The sequence below is a fragment of the Lissotriton helveticus genome, chromosome 3_1 (assembly GCF_964261635.1).
Source record: "Lissotriton helveticus chromosome 3_1, aLisHel1.1, whole genome shotgun sequence".
NCBI classification, from domain to species: domain Eukaryota; kingdom Metazoa; phylum Chordata; class Amphibia; order Caudata; family Salamandridae; genus Lissotriton; species Lissotriton helveticus.
In genome coordinates, this window is record NC_136061.1 from 668,191,607 (window position 1) to 668,204,872 (window position 13,266).

Sequence of the window (13,266 nt, forward strand, 5' to 3'; positions counted from 1 at the left end):
AATTCCATCTCCGACTACATGTCAACCCTTTCTCAGTGCTATGCTTAGTGTTTTCTGACGCAGTCGTGGTCATGTAACCTCTGCTAATTCCACAGCTGCCTAGTGGCCCAATATAATTTGAAACAATTTCAGCCAGTTCTGCCCCTTAAGGCAGCATGTCGCATTCTAGGAAATGAAGTTTTACTTTTGACATTGATAGTATGGGTTCAAAGCTTATAGTATGCATAGGGCAAGTAAAACAGAAATAATTACCCAATGGTGTGTCACATTAGCAGCTATGGATCAGCAGAGTACTCGCATCATGGTGTATCTTAGTGGTATACATTTACTCACTTGCGTTGTAAAGTGGCACCATACTCTTTCAAAAGGCACCTACTATTCCAATAATAGTTCTCATCTTTGATTACGAGGCATGGAGGCCTACTCATTATAAACCCTTCTCATTGTCTTGTTTTAGAAAGCTTCTTTAATTGACTGATGAAAAGACCTCTGTAAAATGCTTTTGTAACGTCTTGTTTCTTTTAACAAGTATGCATTTGTTTCAGGATGTATATATGGTGTGGGGAGTAACGGGTGCTAATCGTGCTGGTAACTGAGCTAAGCAATTAGAGTGAGCACTTGGTACAAATAGCAACTAACCTGATTTTTGGGGAATAATGGCGGAATACATATCCATGTGAAGAACAGCATCATGGACATTAATGTCTCTATTTCAGCATTTCATGGAAACAGAGAGATATAAACAAGCATTGGTAATGCATCGGTTTTGCCTATATAATGAATAAAGAGCTGTTTTCAGCAATCATTGTCTGGAAGATGGAAAGAGCTCCCTGACAGATAACATGGGAGTGGAGAGGACATGGCGCAGCGGGCAGACCTGCTGACTCGAGAGCTGGGGATCCTGGTTTGAGTCTCGGCAGCGCCATGCAACATCCTGAGGTTCTCCCAACATCACTTAATCTCTGTGGGTGATAAATTGTTATATAAGTATGCTGCAATAGTAAAATACAAAACTTTATGAACATATAGTTCTACCAAAGTGGATGTTAACAGTATTTCAGCCGCAGGAAACAGAAAAGAGAACCAGATGAGGAACAATCATTGCTAAATGTAGGTAAATATGCTGTAGCCAATAGAAATGGAGGAACATTAAGTGGCATGCACAAGAGCCAATGAGAAGCCAGGAAAGAGAGGAAGCGGGATGTAAAATCCTTTTAAGTTTATATTAATCACAAAAGATTTCTCAGGCACATCACAAGCGCTGTGCAGGTGAAACCTAAAAAGTATGAGGAATGTACCCATTATCTTTCATTTCAGGATATTATGCTGTACTTGTACTATTCTTTCGCAACAAAACCGGCCCAGAGTGGTGTACCCACCCCCCCACCATATCAGACCACCAAAAATCTCGGCAGCCAGTCAGATCCTGGTTTTCTGCCCTATCACTGCTCCAATCCTGAGTATTTGGCTACATCTTACACAGGACAGGTATCTCCACCCTTGCCTCTTGGGATTTTGAGCTTAGAGTGTGACTTCGCTCCAGGATCATATCAAGCTAAGAAGCTGAACCAATTCCCCATGCAGGGATGGAAGCACAACCACATGCCCAGCTAACATTTTTGCTGTACTCCACACATAAGCTCAGCTACAAAATATCAATATCAGAGAGCTGCTGGCTGTCGCACAACACCAAAATACTTTTTCCTTGCCCCTACACCTTTCCAACCATATACTATTCAATATAGCCCCTTCAGGACCTCTAGATTTTCAATTTTCTGTAAAAAATATGCTTTAAAATCCAGTCTTTGCCCTCCATTACAAAAAATATTTTTCCGGGAGACAACCTCACACTGCCAGACATTCTCTACGAGGACACGATTGCTTGCTCATTCTGTACTATTTGTGGAAGAAATTTGCACCTCACCTATTTCGAAGTTGAGCAGCCACCACTGCTGGGAGCTGCCTTGGAGGATCAGGAATGGAGGGAGGCACTCATGGTCCAGAAGAATCTGAAATGAATGAATGTGTTCTCAGCACACCAAGTTTCTCAAGATAAACCTGTCATAATCTTTCTCTAATTATCTGTGTGCTGCACCTAATAGAGTATACCCTAATACTCAGTTAATTCAAAAATGGAAAAGTGACTAGTCAACTGGACGTTGACTCAGACTTAGATGCGTACAACATAAGTAAATTTCTAGTGATCTAACACTTGTGTTTCTTTCACTGATACAATTTTATTCCTGTTGATTCACAGTAAATTCTATTAAATTCTGCACAAAGCATCATATTTTTGCAATTTTACATATACATGAGCGTTTTTAACACGTCATACAACATACAGAAAAAATCAATTAATTATCGATTCGGTTGTCAATCGCCCAATGCATTTCGGGACACGTAGAAAGTCCCTTCGTCCGGGGCAACACTGTAAATAAAAGATAATGTACAGGCACATCAGTTAAAAACGATGGTAACATCATGTACAAAAAGTAGTACTTTCTTTAACAAAACTACCCTTCACCAAAAGATCCACCACCAGTGTAATGTGTGTCTAAATATCAACAAAAAGGCAATCACTTACACCACTGTTTGAGAGCCACTTCCTCTCAATAATCCTTCAGTCCTTCTTTCAAAAAACGATGTCCGTATCCAGAAGTATATATGTGAGTATCTTAGCATATTGGACTCAAGACTAACCGGAATCACAATGTAATACTGACCAGCTCAACAATACTCGTACCTTGTGTTCATGACAATGAGACACCTTCGTTTGTAGCCGCACAAGATGTTCTCCCATATGTTTCTGTATACAAAAAACAACCATAGTAATCTCGTCCAAACATAAAAGATAGCATTATTAGTAAATCATGCCATGCTCACCAATTCTTGTCCACTCGAAAAGTTTTTGCATACAATTCCTTTCTGCTTCCACGTAACTCTATCCTTCCCTGAAGAATTAAAAAGGATCCAGTCACTAAGTATCAATATCATAACGAAGTTCTTGGACCAACCTCTGAGCTATCCCCTCAACACTCACCTCCTTATGACTCCGCTATCTCATGCCACAAGATCCGTAATATCGCCCAACTCCGTTACCGGTACCAATAACGCGACAATGCGTTCAGAACTACTTCCGCATTTAACCAAACTAACACGCCGCCACATTGGTTGAGCTCACAGGATTTTAACCAATAGAAATAACGCTTTCTCATAATAGCGTGTGACGCGTAACGTACCAAAACACCGTAGCCTTTCCGAGTTATTTAAAAAAACGACTGCAACAACAAGAAAACTTTAATCGACCTTCACATCTTACTAAATGTGCATCGTGCCAAAATAAAAATAAGCCGTGACCACATAGTACCATGCTCCTCAAATTCAGACGAATCAAGCAGCATAATATTGCCAAACGAGTAAGAAAACGTGAGAAACGAAGCGTGAATTAAACAAAAATAAAAATTAACAGAAATAATAAAATGAACATCATTTATCGTTATCACCAGTGATACATATAAGCATTTACAGCTGTAAGACCATAATTCACAAGTGACTACTCAGTTCAACACGGTCATTGAGACCCCCTGGAGTCAGAGTACAAAGCATTTTTATCCAGAATGTTTCTCTCTGCAATAGTTTTTTGTTCATATCAATACCTTCTTGAAACGACACTACATCTAGAATTTGAAATCTCAACTGTGCTATAGTTAACCCTGGGCGTAGTTCGCGGAGCCGCACTCCACGGAGCTACGCAAAGACGCACTTGCACTCCGCGAACTACGCGTAGCTCCGCGGACATGCGTAGTTGCTTGCTAGACCCGTTCGCGCGCCGTTTTTTGTCTTCGGGAGCACGGTGCGCGTGTTCGGGGCGCTGCCTGCATGCTCGAGATGGCTAGCGCGCTAAGTTACCCAAGAGGTTTGTCCCGCCCGCTTGCGTTCCCTTATTTCCTGTTCCGGGTCACAAGTAACGTGTTCGCGTTGTGCAAGACATGTTCGGAAACTCATCTTCTCGTTCGCACTACAAAAGTGCGTGATCGCGCTAAATATCACGCGAACTTACCCAGGCGGTCGCGACGGGCGGAGCCATCTTGGATTTCACACTCTGGCTATGGTTTTGGGCCTACTTTAGCATCTAGCTCCTATCTCTTTAATCCTGGTCTTTTCACCCACTTTTTTAAACTTTCTTTAGTTATTACCTATCTCTCTCTGTGCCTAGGTTTATATTTTTCATTTTATTTCTACTTTTACAACTTTTTTTCAACTTTTCTCTTGTTTTATATTACTTCCTTCTTTTACCTTGCTTCTTCTTTCCCCTACCTTTTTGTCTTGAACTTTTCTTCTCCCCTCCACCCAGAACCATGGTGAAGGGTGCCAGCAGCATCGGCGGCTCAAAGGGCAAGGCGGCTGTGCCCAAAAAAAACCGGCTGCCTTGCGGCAGAATGCGCCCCGCAGGAGTGACGGCCCGCCAACTTTTTGGGGAGGAGGAGGTGGCTGCCCTGGTCTTTTTTATCCAGCGCCACCTCCCCTTGACCTTGGCAGCAGGCGGCAGGCCCGGCTCCGGCTACCGTATTGAAGAGCGTCTCCGGCGGTGGGCGAAGGTGCGCCGGTGTCAGGTCTGTCGTGGTTGCTCCTCAGGATTGGATCGATGCTATAAGGGGGCCCACCTCTAGATCATCCCAAGTCTAACAATACAAAGTTACAGACTGTTAAGGAGATCAAGCGGGGGAAAATTGTAGGTCCGGAGGGGAACAGCTGGGCAACTGGAACCACGACCTGTAATTACAGAAGCAAGGGATGAGTGCACCTATGACTCTACACTAGAAAACAGTCTAATCAATATACCACATGCTATCTCACCTGCTTCCTACAGGTCTGGATAACCAAAGGAATAATCTAAAGGGCGGCTTCTAAATCCCCTGGTTCTGCTGCTAGAAGATATAATAAAGAGACCATTAGAAAACCCCCCTTGTTCCCTCCCTTCCTTTGAACTGGACCTTACAGCTATTGTAACTGAACGGACACCTACCCAGGCGTAAGATGAAGATAGCCCAACTCTGCCCAAAACAAAAGGAAAAAACAAGGATTCTCCTTGATTGTAGATCTCAACTAAATGTTCCTCCTCCGAGGAAATGTAAGCAACGAACGTTTCTGGGGATTGTAGAGATAGTGTCAACCCCAAGCAATGGCATACATTCCCTGAATAAGTTTTGGATCAAATGAGTAACAGGTAGTAAATCATAAGCCCAGCAAAAGCGAAATAAACAAAGCGTCTTTACAGATCCCGCTCTGTAAGCGCTACAAGTCAGTTTTGTACCATGAATGGGTTCTGCGGCACCTAAGCCCAGGTGTCCTGCACAAACCGGAGCAAGACGCTCCCAGAAGATAATAGTTTATCTGATACACGAACACCAGGTTCCTAGAAGGTGAATCACACTCTTAAAACACCACACTCCACAAAGGAAAACCTGAGGCTTGGCAAGCAGGTCACGATGTGGGCGTTTCCTAAGCCCCACCAGGTAATTCCAGAAAAACGGGTGCCAGGAATCCGGGGAACCGAGCAGATGCAGGCGCTTCCTAAGCCCCACCAGATAAATCCAAGACTCTTGCGCTGAACAACAGCGCTCGTAATGGGCGCTTCCTAAGCCCCACCGCGGTAGCTTTGATCCAAGCCAAACGGACTCACGCTACCGCCACCGATCTACAAGGTACCTCCAGCCAGAAAACAGGTCACACGCTAAGACTTGCTCTCAGCAAACAGGAATAATCGGCAGCGCGTCCACCGTCAGACGCCATGTTTATCCCATAGTCGCGCAGCGTCATAGCAGCGCGCCTGGCAAAGGATCATGGGATTTGTAGTTTCCTATCCCGTTCATAGCAAAGAGCAGGCAGTGTTTACCAGCGGTCGGGGGAATCGTGACAGTACACCCCCTCTCACAACATTCACTGACTGCCACCAGGCTTACCAGGATGAGAAGCATGGAACCTCCGCAACAGTCTAGGAGCATGAATCGCACCAACAGGTTCCCAAGAGTCCTCCTCCGGACCATATCCTTTCCAGGATACCAAGTACTGGAGCCTCCCTCTCACCCTACGAGCGTCCAGAATGCGCCGCACCTCGTATTCACAGTCTTGCTCAATCCGTACAGGAGCAGGGGCCTTAGCACCAGGACCCCGAGCTGGCTTGAGCAGTGAAACATGGAACACAGGGTGTATCCGAAAATGAGAGGGGAGACTCAACTTCACCGCCACAGGGTTGACATGGCGCATCACCTGGTAAGGACCGATGAACCGAGGGTTGAAAACACTGTACCGTTTAAAACGGATGTTCCGAGTGGACAACCACACCCAATCCCCTTTCCTGTACTCAGAACAGTGCCTACGATGTTTATCAGCTTGTTTTTTGTACCTTTGTTTTGCCCTTTCAAGGTTCCTTCTTGCCTGCAACACTGTCTTTCGCAACTGCATTAAGCTGGACCGTAACTGTGGAATTGGAGCGTCAGTGACCGGCACGCTCAAGGGGGCGAATCTGGGGTGAAACCCATAAGTACAAAAAAACGGGGTATACAAAGTAGAGGAATGAACTGCATCATTATACGCCACCTCAGCAGACCACAACCAATCCACCCATGCCTCCGTAGTGGTATCCACAAAACACCTCAGGTATTGCTTGAGGGTCTGGTTTAACCTCTCGGTCTGCCCATCCGTCTGCGGATGAAAGCTGGTGGACAAAGAAGAGGCAATACCCAATCGGTCACACCAGACCCTCCAAAAGTTTGCGGTGAATTGGGCCCCTCTATCGGAAACGACAACTTTGGGCAAACCATGCAACCGAACGACATGGATGAGCAGTAAATGGGCTAACTGACTAGCTGTGGGAACCCCTTTACAGGCAATGAAGTGGCCCATCTTGGTCAAGAAGTCCACGACTACCACTATCGCAGTCATCCCTTGATCTTTAGGGAGTCCCACCACGAAATCAACTGAAAAACTCTCCCAAGGACTCACAGGCGTGGGCATCGTTTGTAACAGCCCTTGTGCTGGTCGATGATCGCTTTTAGCCTGCGAACATACTTCACATTGTTGAACCCAAGCAAACACATCCTGCCTGATGGAGGGCCACCAATAGTTGCGTAACATCTTCTCCAAAGTTTTCTTTCCTCCAGTGTGTCCTGCACATGGTAGATTATGACACCACTTAAATACTTGTTGTCGCAATGCAAGTGTGGGGAGAAGCAACTGAGACCCCTTTCTCGGCAACCCTTGACGGATTCTCCATTCAGGGTGTAAACGGATCCAGGTTTTCCACGCAAAGGTCTGAATACCTCTTTTGACCTTGAGGAGAAAGCTTTCCGTGTGGATCACCCCTACCACCTGTCGGGGTTCGATGATGCTGGTTTCGGGATACTCTATCATGGCTGGGTGGCTTTCTGGACGGGAGAGCGCATCAGCTTTACGGTTGTCACATCCCGGACGGAAAGTAACCACGAACCGAAATTCAGAAAAGAAGAGCATCCATCTCAATTGTCTGGGGGTGAGATGGCGTGCGGCACGCAGAAACTGCAAATTGCGGTGGTCAGTATAAACAGTGATTTGGTGCGATGCGCCCATCAGCCAATGCCTCCACTCAGTGAAGGCGTCTTTGATTGCTAGTAATTCCTTCTCCGCAATAGTGTAGTTGCGTTCTGCAGGATTTAACTTGCGAGACATGTAGGCGATGGGATGTAGATGACCGGTGTCCTCACTCCTTTGGGAAAGAACTGCTCCCACCGCAAGTTCTGACGCATCAGCTTCTACCACGAAGGGGAGGCTTGGGTTAGCATGGACCAATATTGGGGCCGACGTGAATGCAGTTTTCAACCGATCAAATGCAGTTTGTTCTTCGACTCCCCATACAAAAGGGGTGTTCTTCCGGGTTAACCTTGTGAGAGGAGCTACCAAATCAGAAAAGTGTGAGATGAACCTCCGATAGAAGTTAGCGAAACCAAGGAGTTTCTGGATATCCTTAACCGTGTTGGGTTGTGGCCACTCCACTATGGCCCTTACCTTCCTCTCAGCCATTATTTGCCCTGATGGAGAGAGCATGACTCCCAGGAATTCCACCGTATTAACATGGAACTCACATTTCGTTAGTTTGCAGTACAGTTGATTTTTCCGTAAGGCTTCAAGCACTTGACTCACATGTCTTTCGTGTTCTAGGTCATCATCCGAATATATTAAAATGTCATCAATGTAGACTACTACGAATATATCTAAGTAGTCTCGCAATACCTCATTGAGGAAAAACTGGAAGGAGGCAGGGGCGTTGCATAGCCCAAAGGGCATCACCAAGTACTCAAAGAGCCCATATCTTGTTTTAAACGCTGTTTTCCATTCGTCGCCAGATCGGATGCGTACTAAATGGTAGGCTCCCCTCAGGTCCAATTTCGTGTAGATTTTAGCCGATCTCACTTGCTCCAGTAACACGGGTATCAACGGGAGTGGGTATTGGTTCTTGATTGTTATGGCATTTAACGCCCTGTAGTCAATACAGCAGCGTAATTCCCCATTAGCCTTTGGGATGAAGAAAAGCGGGGAAGCTGCTGGAGATCTTGATGGTCTGATGAATCCCAAAGCAAGTAGATTATCCAAATATTCCCGAAGATGTTTTGTTTCTGGTTGTGACAACGCATAGATTCTGCCACACGGAACCGCTGACCCTGGTGTTAAATCAATGCGGCAGTCGTATTCTCTATGCGGGGGTAGGACTTCCGCTTTTGCCTGGCTGAACACCTCCTCAAACTCCTGGTAGCATCGAGGAAGCTCCACCTCTTTTTCGGCGGCTGTAGAGACTGTGTGTGTCATCGCTAGTACCCTGGAGGGCCTGGGATTTACCTTGATGCAGTGGTCTTGGCAATACGAGGAGGTGAAATCCAAAGACTGTTCTGTCCATGATATAGTGGGTTCATGTTTCTTCAGCCAAGGGAGTCCTAGTATTATTCCATAGGTAGGGGCCTGGATGAGGTTAAAGGAAAGGAACTCCATGTGATAACCCCCATACCACATCTCGTACTCCGGGGTGTGTTGAGTGATAGGACCGGATTCCAGCACATGACCGTCCACTGCAAACACGTCTTCGAAGACGGTTTTATCCAATGGAGCTACACGCAACTTCTGGGCTTTTGTCAAATCCATAAAGCAACCTGTTGCTCCGGAGTCTACCATGGCACGAACTTGCTTAAGGTTTTGATCGATCCATATTTCGATGTCCACAAAGAACAGCTGGTTTCCCCCTCGGTCCTCTTCTGTTATTGAAGGGATGAAATGTGCACTTGAGCCCTTCCCTTCCTTTGGACTCAAGCTTCGGAGTTTTCCGACCCCTTGTCGACTGTGGATACTGCTCCTTGTCCTGTGCGATAGCGTCCTCCTTTCGGTTTCACAGGACATTCTCGTAGGAAATGGCCCTTTTTTCCGCAGTACAGACATAATCCAAACTTACGGCGATGTTCTCTTTCACTTGTTGTGAGGGAAGCTCTCACCACTCCAATGTCCATGGGTTCTGATTTTCCTTCGGCTTTATCCCCACCAGTCGTTTTCTCCCCACACACGAGAGGTCTGTCTTTTCTTCCTGTCTCCCCTTTTCGCTCTCTCAACCTGTGATCCAAGCGTAAGGCCAAATTAATGAAGGCCGCACATGTGGTAGGCTGGGGTTCAACTTGTGCTATGACGTCTTTTAGATTGTCTGTGAGCCCTTGGTAGAACAGTACCATCTGTTTGGCTTCAGGCCAATCAGTTTCAGCGATTAATCTCCTGAATTGATTCAGATAGGTCACTAAATCGGAATTGCCTTGCTTAAGAACAAGCAGCTCCTTATCAGCGGAGAAGGTTTCAGCTCTCCTATCAAACGTTGCTTCGAATTCAGCACGAAACAAGTCCCAATCATACAGGAGCCCATCATTATTCCTGACAATAGGGACCGCCCACTGCGCTGCTTCTCCCCCTAAATAGGAAATGAGAAAGGAAACCTTTGATTGATTGGTAAGGAAACATTTGGGCTTACAGGTGAAATGCATCATCACCTGTGTCATGAACACCTGCACCTTTTTTCTATCTCCCATAAACCGTTCCGGAGGTGCCAAGGGAACAGGGGATGGCATTTCTACCACCACTGAGGCAGCCTGAGGGGCAGGGTTCCCTGCATCAAACGGGTTCCGCTGCATAGCATCCATCCGTGCTTGCAACGCTGCCGTTTCCTGGCGGGAGGCTGCTAATTCCGCCTGAACTAAGCCCAATGCGGTCATCACCTCATCTAACGTAGCCATCCCTTATATCAACCCAACCGGGAGGAGCAAATATTCTTGGGCCGATTATTCTGTCAGGTCTGTCGTGGTTGCTCCTCAGGATTGGATCGATGCTATAAGGGGGCCCACCTCTAGATCATCCCAAGTCTAACAATACAAAGTTACAGACTGTTAAGGAGATCAAGCGGGGGAAAATTGTAGGTCCGGAGGGGAACAGCTGGGCAACTGGAACCACGACCTGTAATTACAGAAGCAAGGGATGAGTGCACCTATGACTCTACACTAGAAAACAGTCTAATCAATATACCACATGCTATCTCACCTGCTTCCTACAGGTCTGGATAACCAAAGGAATAATCTAAAGGGCGGCTTCTAAATCCCCTGGTTCTGCTGCTAGAAGATATAATAAAGAGACCATTAGAAAACCCCCCTTGTTCCCTCCCTTCCTTTGAACTGGACCTTACAGCTATTGTAACTGAACGGACACCTACCCAGGCGTAAGATGAAGATAGCCCAACTCTGCCCAAAACAAAAGGAAAAAACAAGGATTCTCCTTGATTGTAGATCTCAACTAAATGTTCCTCCTCCGAGGAAATGTAAGCAACAAACGTTTCTGGGGATTGTAGAGATAGTGTCAACCCCAAGCAATGGCATACATTCCCTGAATAAGTTTTGGATCAAATGAGTAACAGGTAGTAAATCATAAGCCCAGCAAAAGCGAAATAAACAAAGCGTCTTTACAGATCCCGCTCTGTAAGCGCTACAAGTCAGTTTTGTACCATGAATGGGTTCTGCGGCACCTAAGCCCAGGTGTCCTGCACAAACCGGAGCAAGACGCTCCCAGAAGATAATAGTTTATCTGATACACGAACACCAGGTTCCTAGAAGGTGAATCACACTCTTAAAACACCACACTCCACAAAGGAAAACCTGAGGCTTGGCAAGCAGGTCACGATGTGGGCGTTTCCTAAGCCCCACCAGGTAATTCCAGAAAAACGGGTGCCAGGAATCCGGGGAACCGAGCAGATGCAGGCGCTTCCTAAGCCCCACCAGATAAATCCAAGACTCTAGCGCTGAACAACAGCGCTCGTAATGGGCGCTTCCTAAGCCCCACCGCGGTAGCTTTGATCCAAGCCAAACGGACCCACGCTACCGCCACCGATCTACAAGGTACCTCCAGCCAGAAAACAGGTCACACGCTAAGACTTGCTCTCAGCAAACAGGAATAATCGGCAGCGCGTCCACCGTCAGACGCCATGTTTATCCCATAGTCGCGCAGCGTCATAGCAGCGCGCCTGGCAAAGGATCATGGGATTTGTAGTTTCCTATCCCGTTCATAGCAAAGAGCAGGCAGTGTTTACCAGCGGTCGGGGGAATCGTGACAGCCGGGCAGTCTTCCGCTGCTCCGGTATCCGGCGTACCCACCATCAGCTGTCCCACCGCTGGGCCGACATTTTGGACCGGGAGCAGGACCTGTTGGACCTGCTTGGTGTCGAGGTTGTGGGTCTTGGTGAGTGGCTACCCAAAAAAAAAGGTGTGTGTGTATATATATATATATATATATATATTTATATATATATATATATATAGTAGTATAAATATTGTTATTGTATCTTTCTAAATCTTGGCTGAATAAGTAACGCGATGACTGTTGCTCCTAGTTACATTTCCGATGTATTCCGTTATATCTACTGTAATTGTATGACACTGTTCTTCTTCACTGACTCTTGCGTGTTGTTTCAACTTGCCGCTAGCTGTTGCTGTTTATTGATGTGACATTTTCTTTATTGTAGAGAACTGAAGTTAGTTAATGCTATTAATAGAGTCTTGTCCTTCCTTTGTCCGTCAGTGAAATAGCGGTGGATGGATAATTGTACGTAGTTTGCATATTGTAGCATTTTTTTTCACGGGCTTCTCTTCTGCATGAATCCTCCTCTGGCAATGAATGCTAAAGTTACTTTGTTCTTCTTACCTCAGCCAGGGCCGGCTTTAGGCATGTGCAAGCTGTGCAACTGCACAGGGCCACCAAACTTCAGGGGCCACCACACCAATATATATCCTTAATTTAATAATCCTCTGAGGATGGATACATATTTGCGTGGCGGCCCCTGGCAGGGATTTGGTGCCTCCGGCTCTGTTCCACTTCCAAACACCCTGACTCCCCCTCTTCACTGGCCTCCGTCCTCCGCCCCGACCTCCTCTTCCGGGGCCCCCTACCTACGCTCCCTGCCCAGGACCACCATGAGCCTAGAGCCACCCCTGCCTCAGCCCTCCATAGAACTGATGTAGTTTGTTTAATGAGTGGGTAGGCTTGGCAGCAGTAGCATTCAGTCAGTAGCAGAACAAAATATGATGCAACGAACGTACAATTTCGTGTATGCACAAAGTTTCTGCATGTCTCCTCCTTGTGATCTATGCATTTTGCTGGCAAAAATGAAAAAGAAATGACTACTCACAGATAATTGATTACCCAATTCTTGAATCTTGAATCGGTGGTGTTGTTCAGGTGTTACTGCCTCTGTGTTACTTAGTAATCTGCAATCAGAATGTTTATGGAACATTTGATTTGTTTTCTCCAAGTATACAGTCAGTGAATCCTGCAAGGCAGTAGTCATTTGGTAGATCAATGTTTGTTTCTTTTAATGTTCTAGCAGTGGTTTTTGATTTGAAATGATGTCTATGTTTCACAGCACTCAATGTTTTTCTCTTTGTTTATTATTTCTTACATGATGAACCACAGAACCCAGGGGCAAGCAGAAGGCTGGGACCGAGTCGGCGGGTGAACCACCACAGGCACAGAGCTCCTCTACTGAGGATCCTGCTGCTGTCCCCAGTAAGTCCAACAGTGCTTTCTTTTGGAACAATGATATTTCCCTAACTTTGTAACGGAGCTTTTTTTTTTCAACCGATTAATTACATTTACTTCCTAAAGAAATTTTGACTCTTTAGTTAAGGTATTAATCTTTTCCATAAATATGTGATAAAAATT

At 46.0% G+C, this 13,266-nt stretch overlaps 1 protein-coding gene across 1 annotated transcript in view; it reads left to right on the forward strand.

Moving 5' to 3' along the window:
- LOC144823562 (uncharacterized) overlaps window positions 1-13,266 on the forward strand; it is a 66,544-nt gene that overhangs the window by 50,723 nt on the left and 2,555 nt on the right. The window contains exon 3 of the mRNA XM_078682173.1: window positions 13,018-13,110. Within this exon, the coding sequence (XP_078538299.1) occupies window positions 13,018-13,110 (93 nt within the window). The remainder of the gene's footprint in view (window positions 1-13,017; window positions 13,111-13,266) is intronic.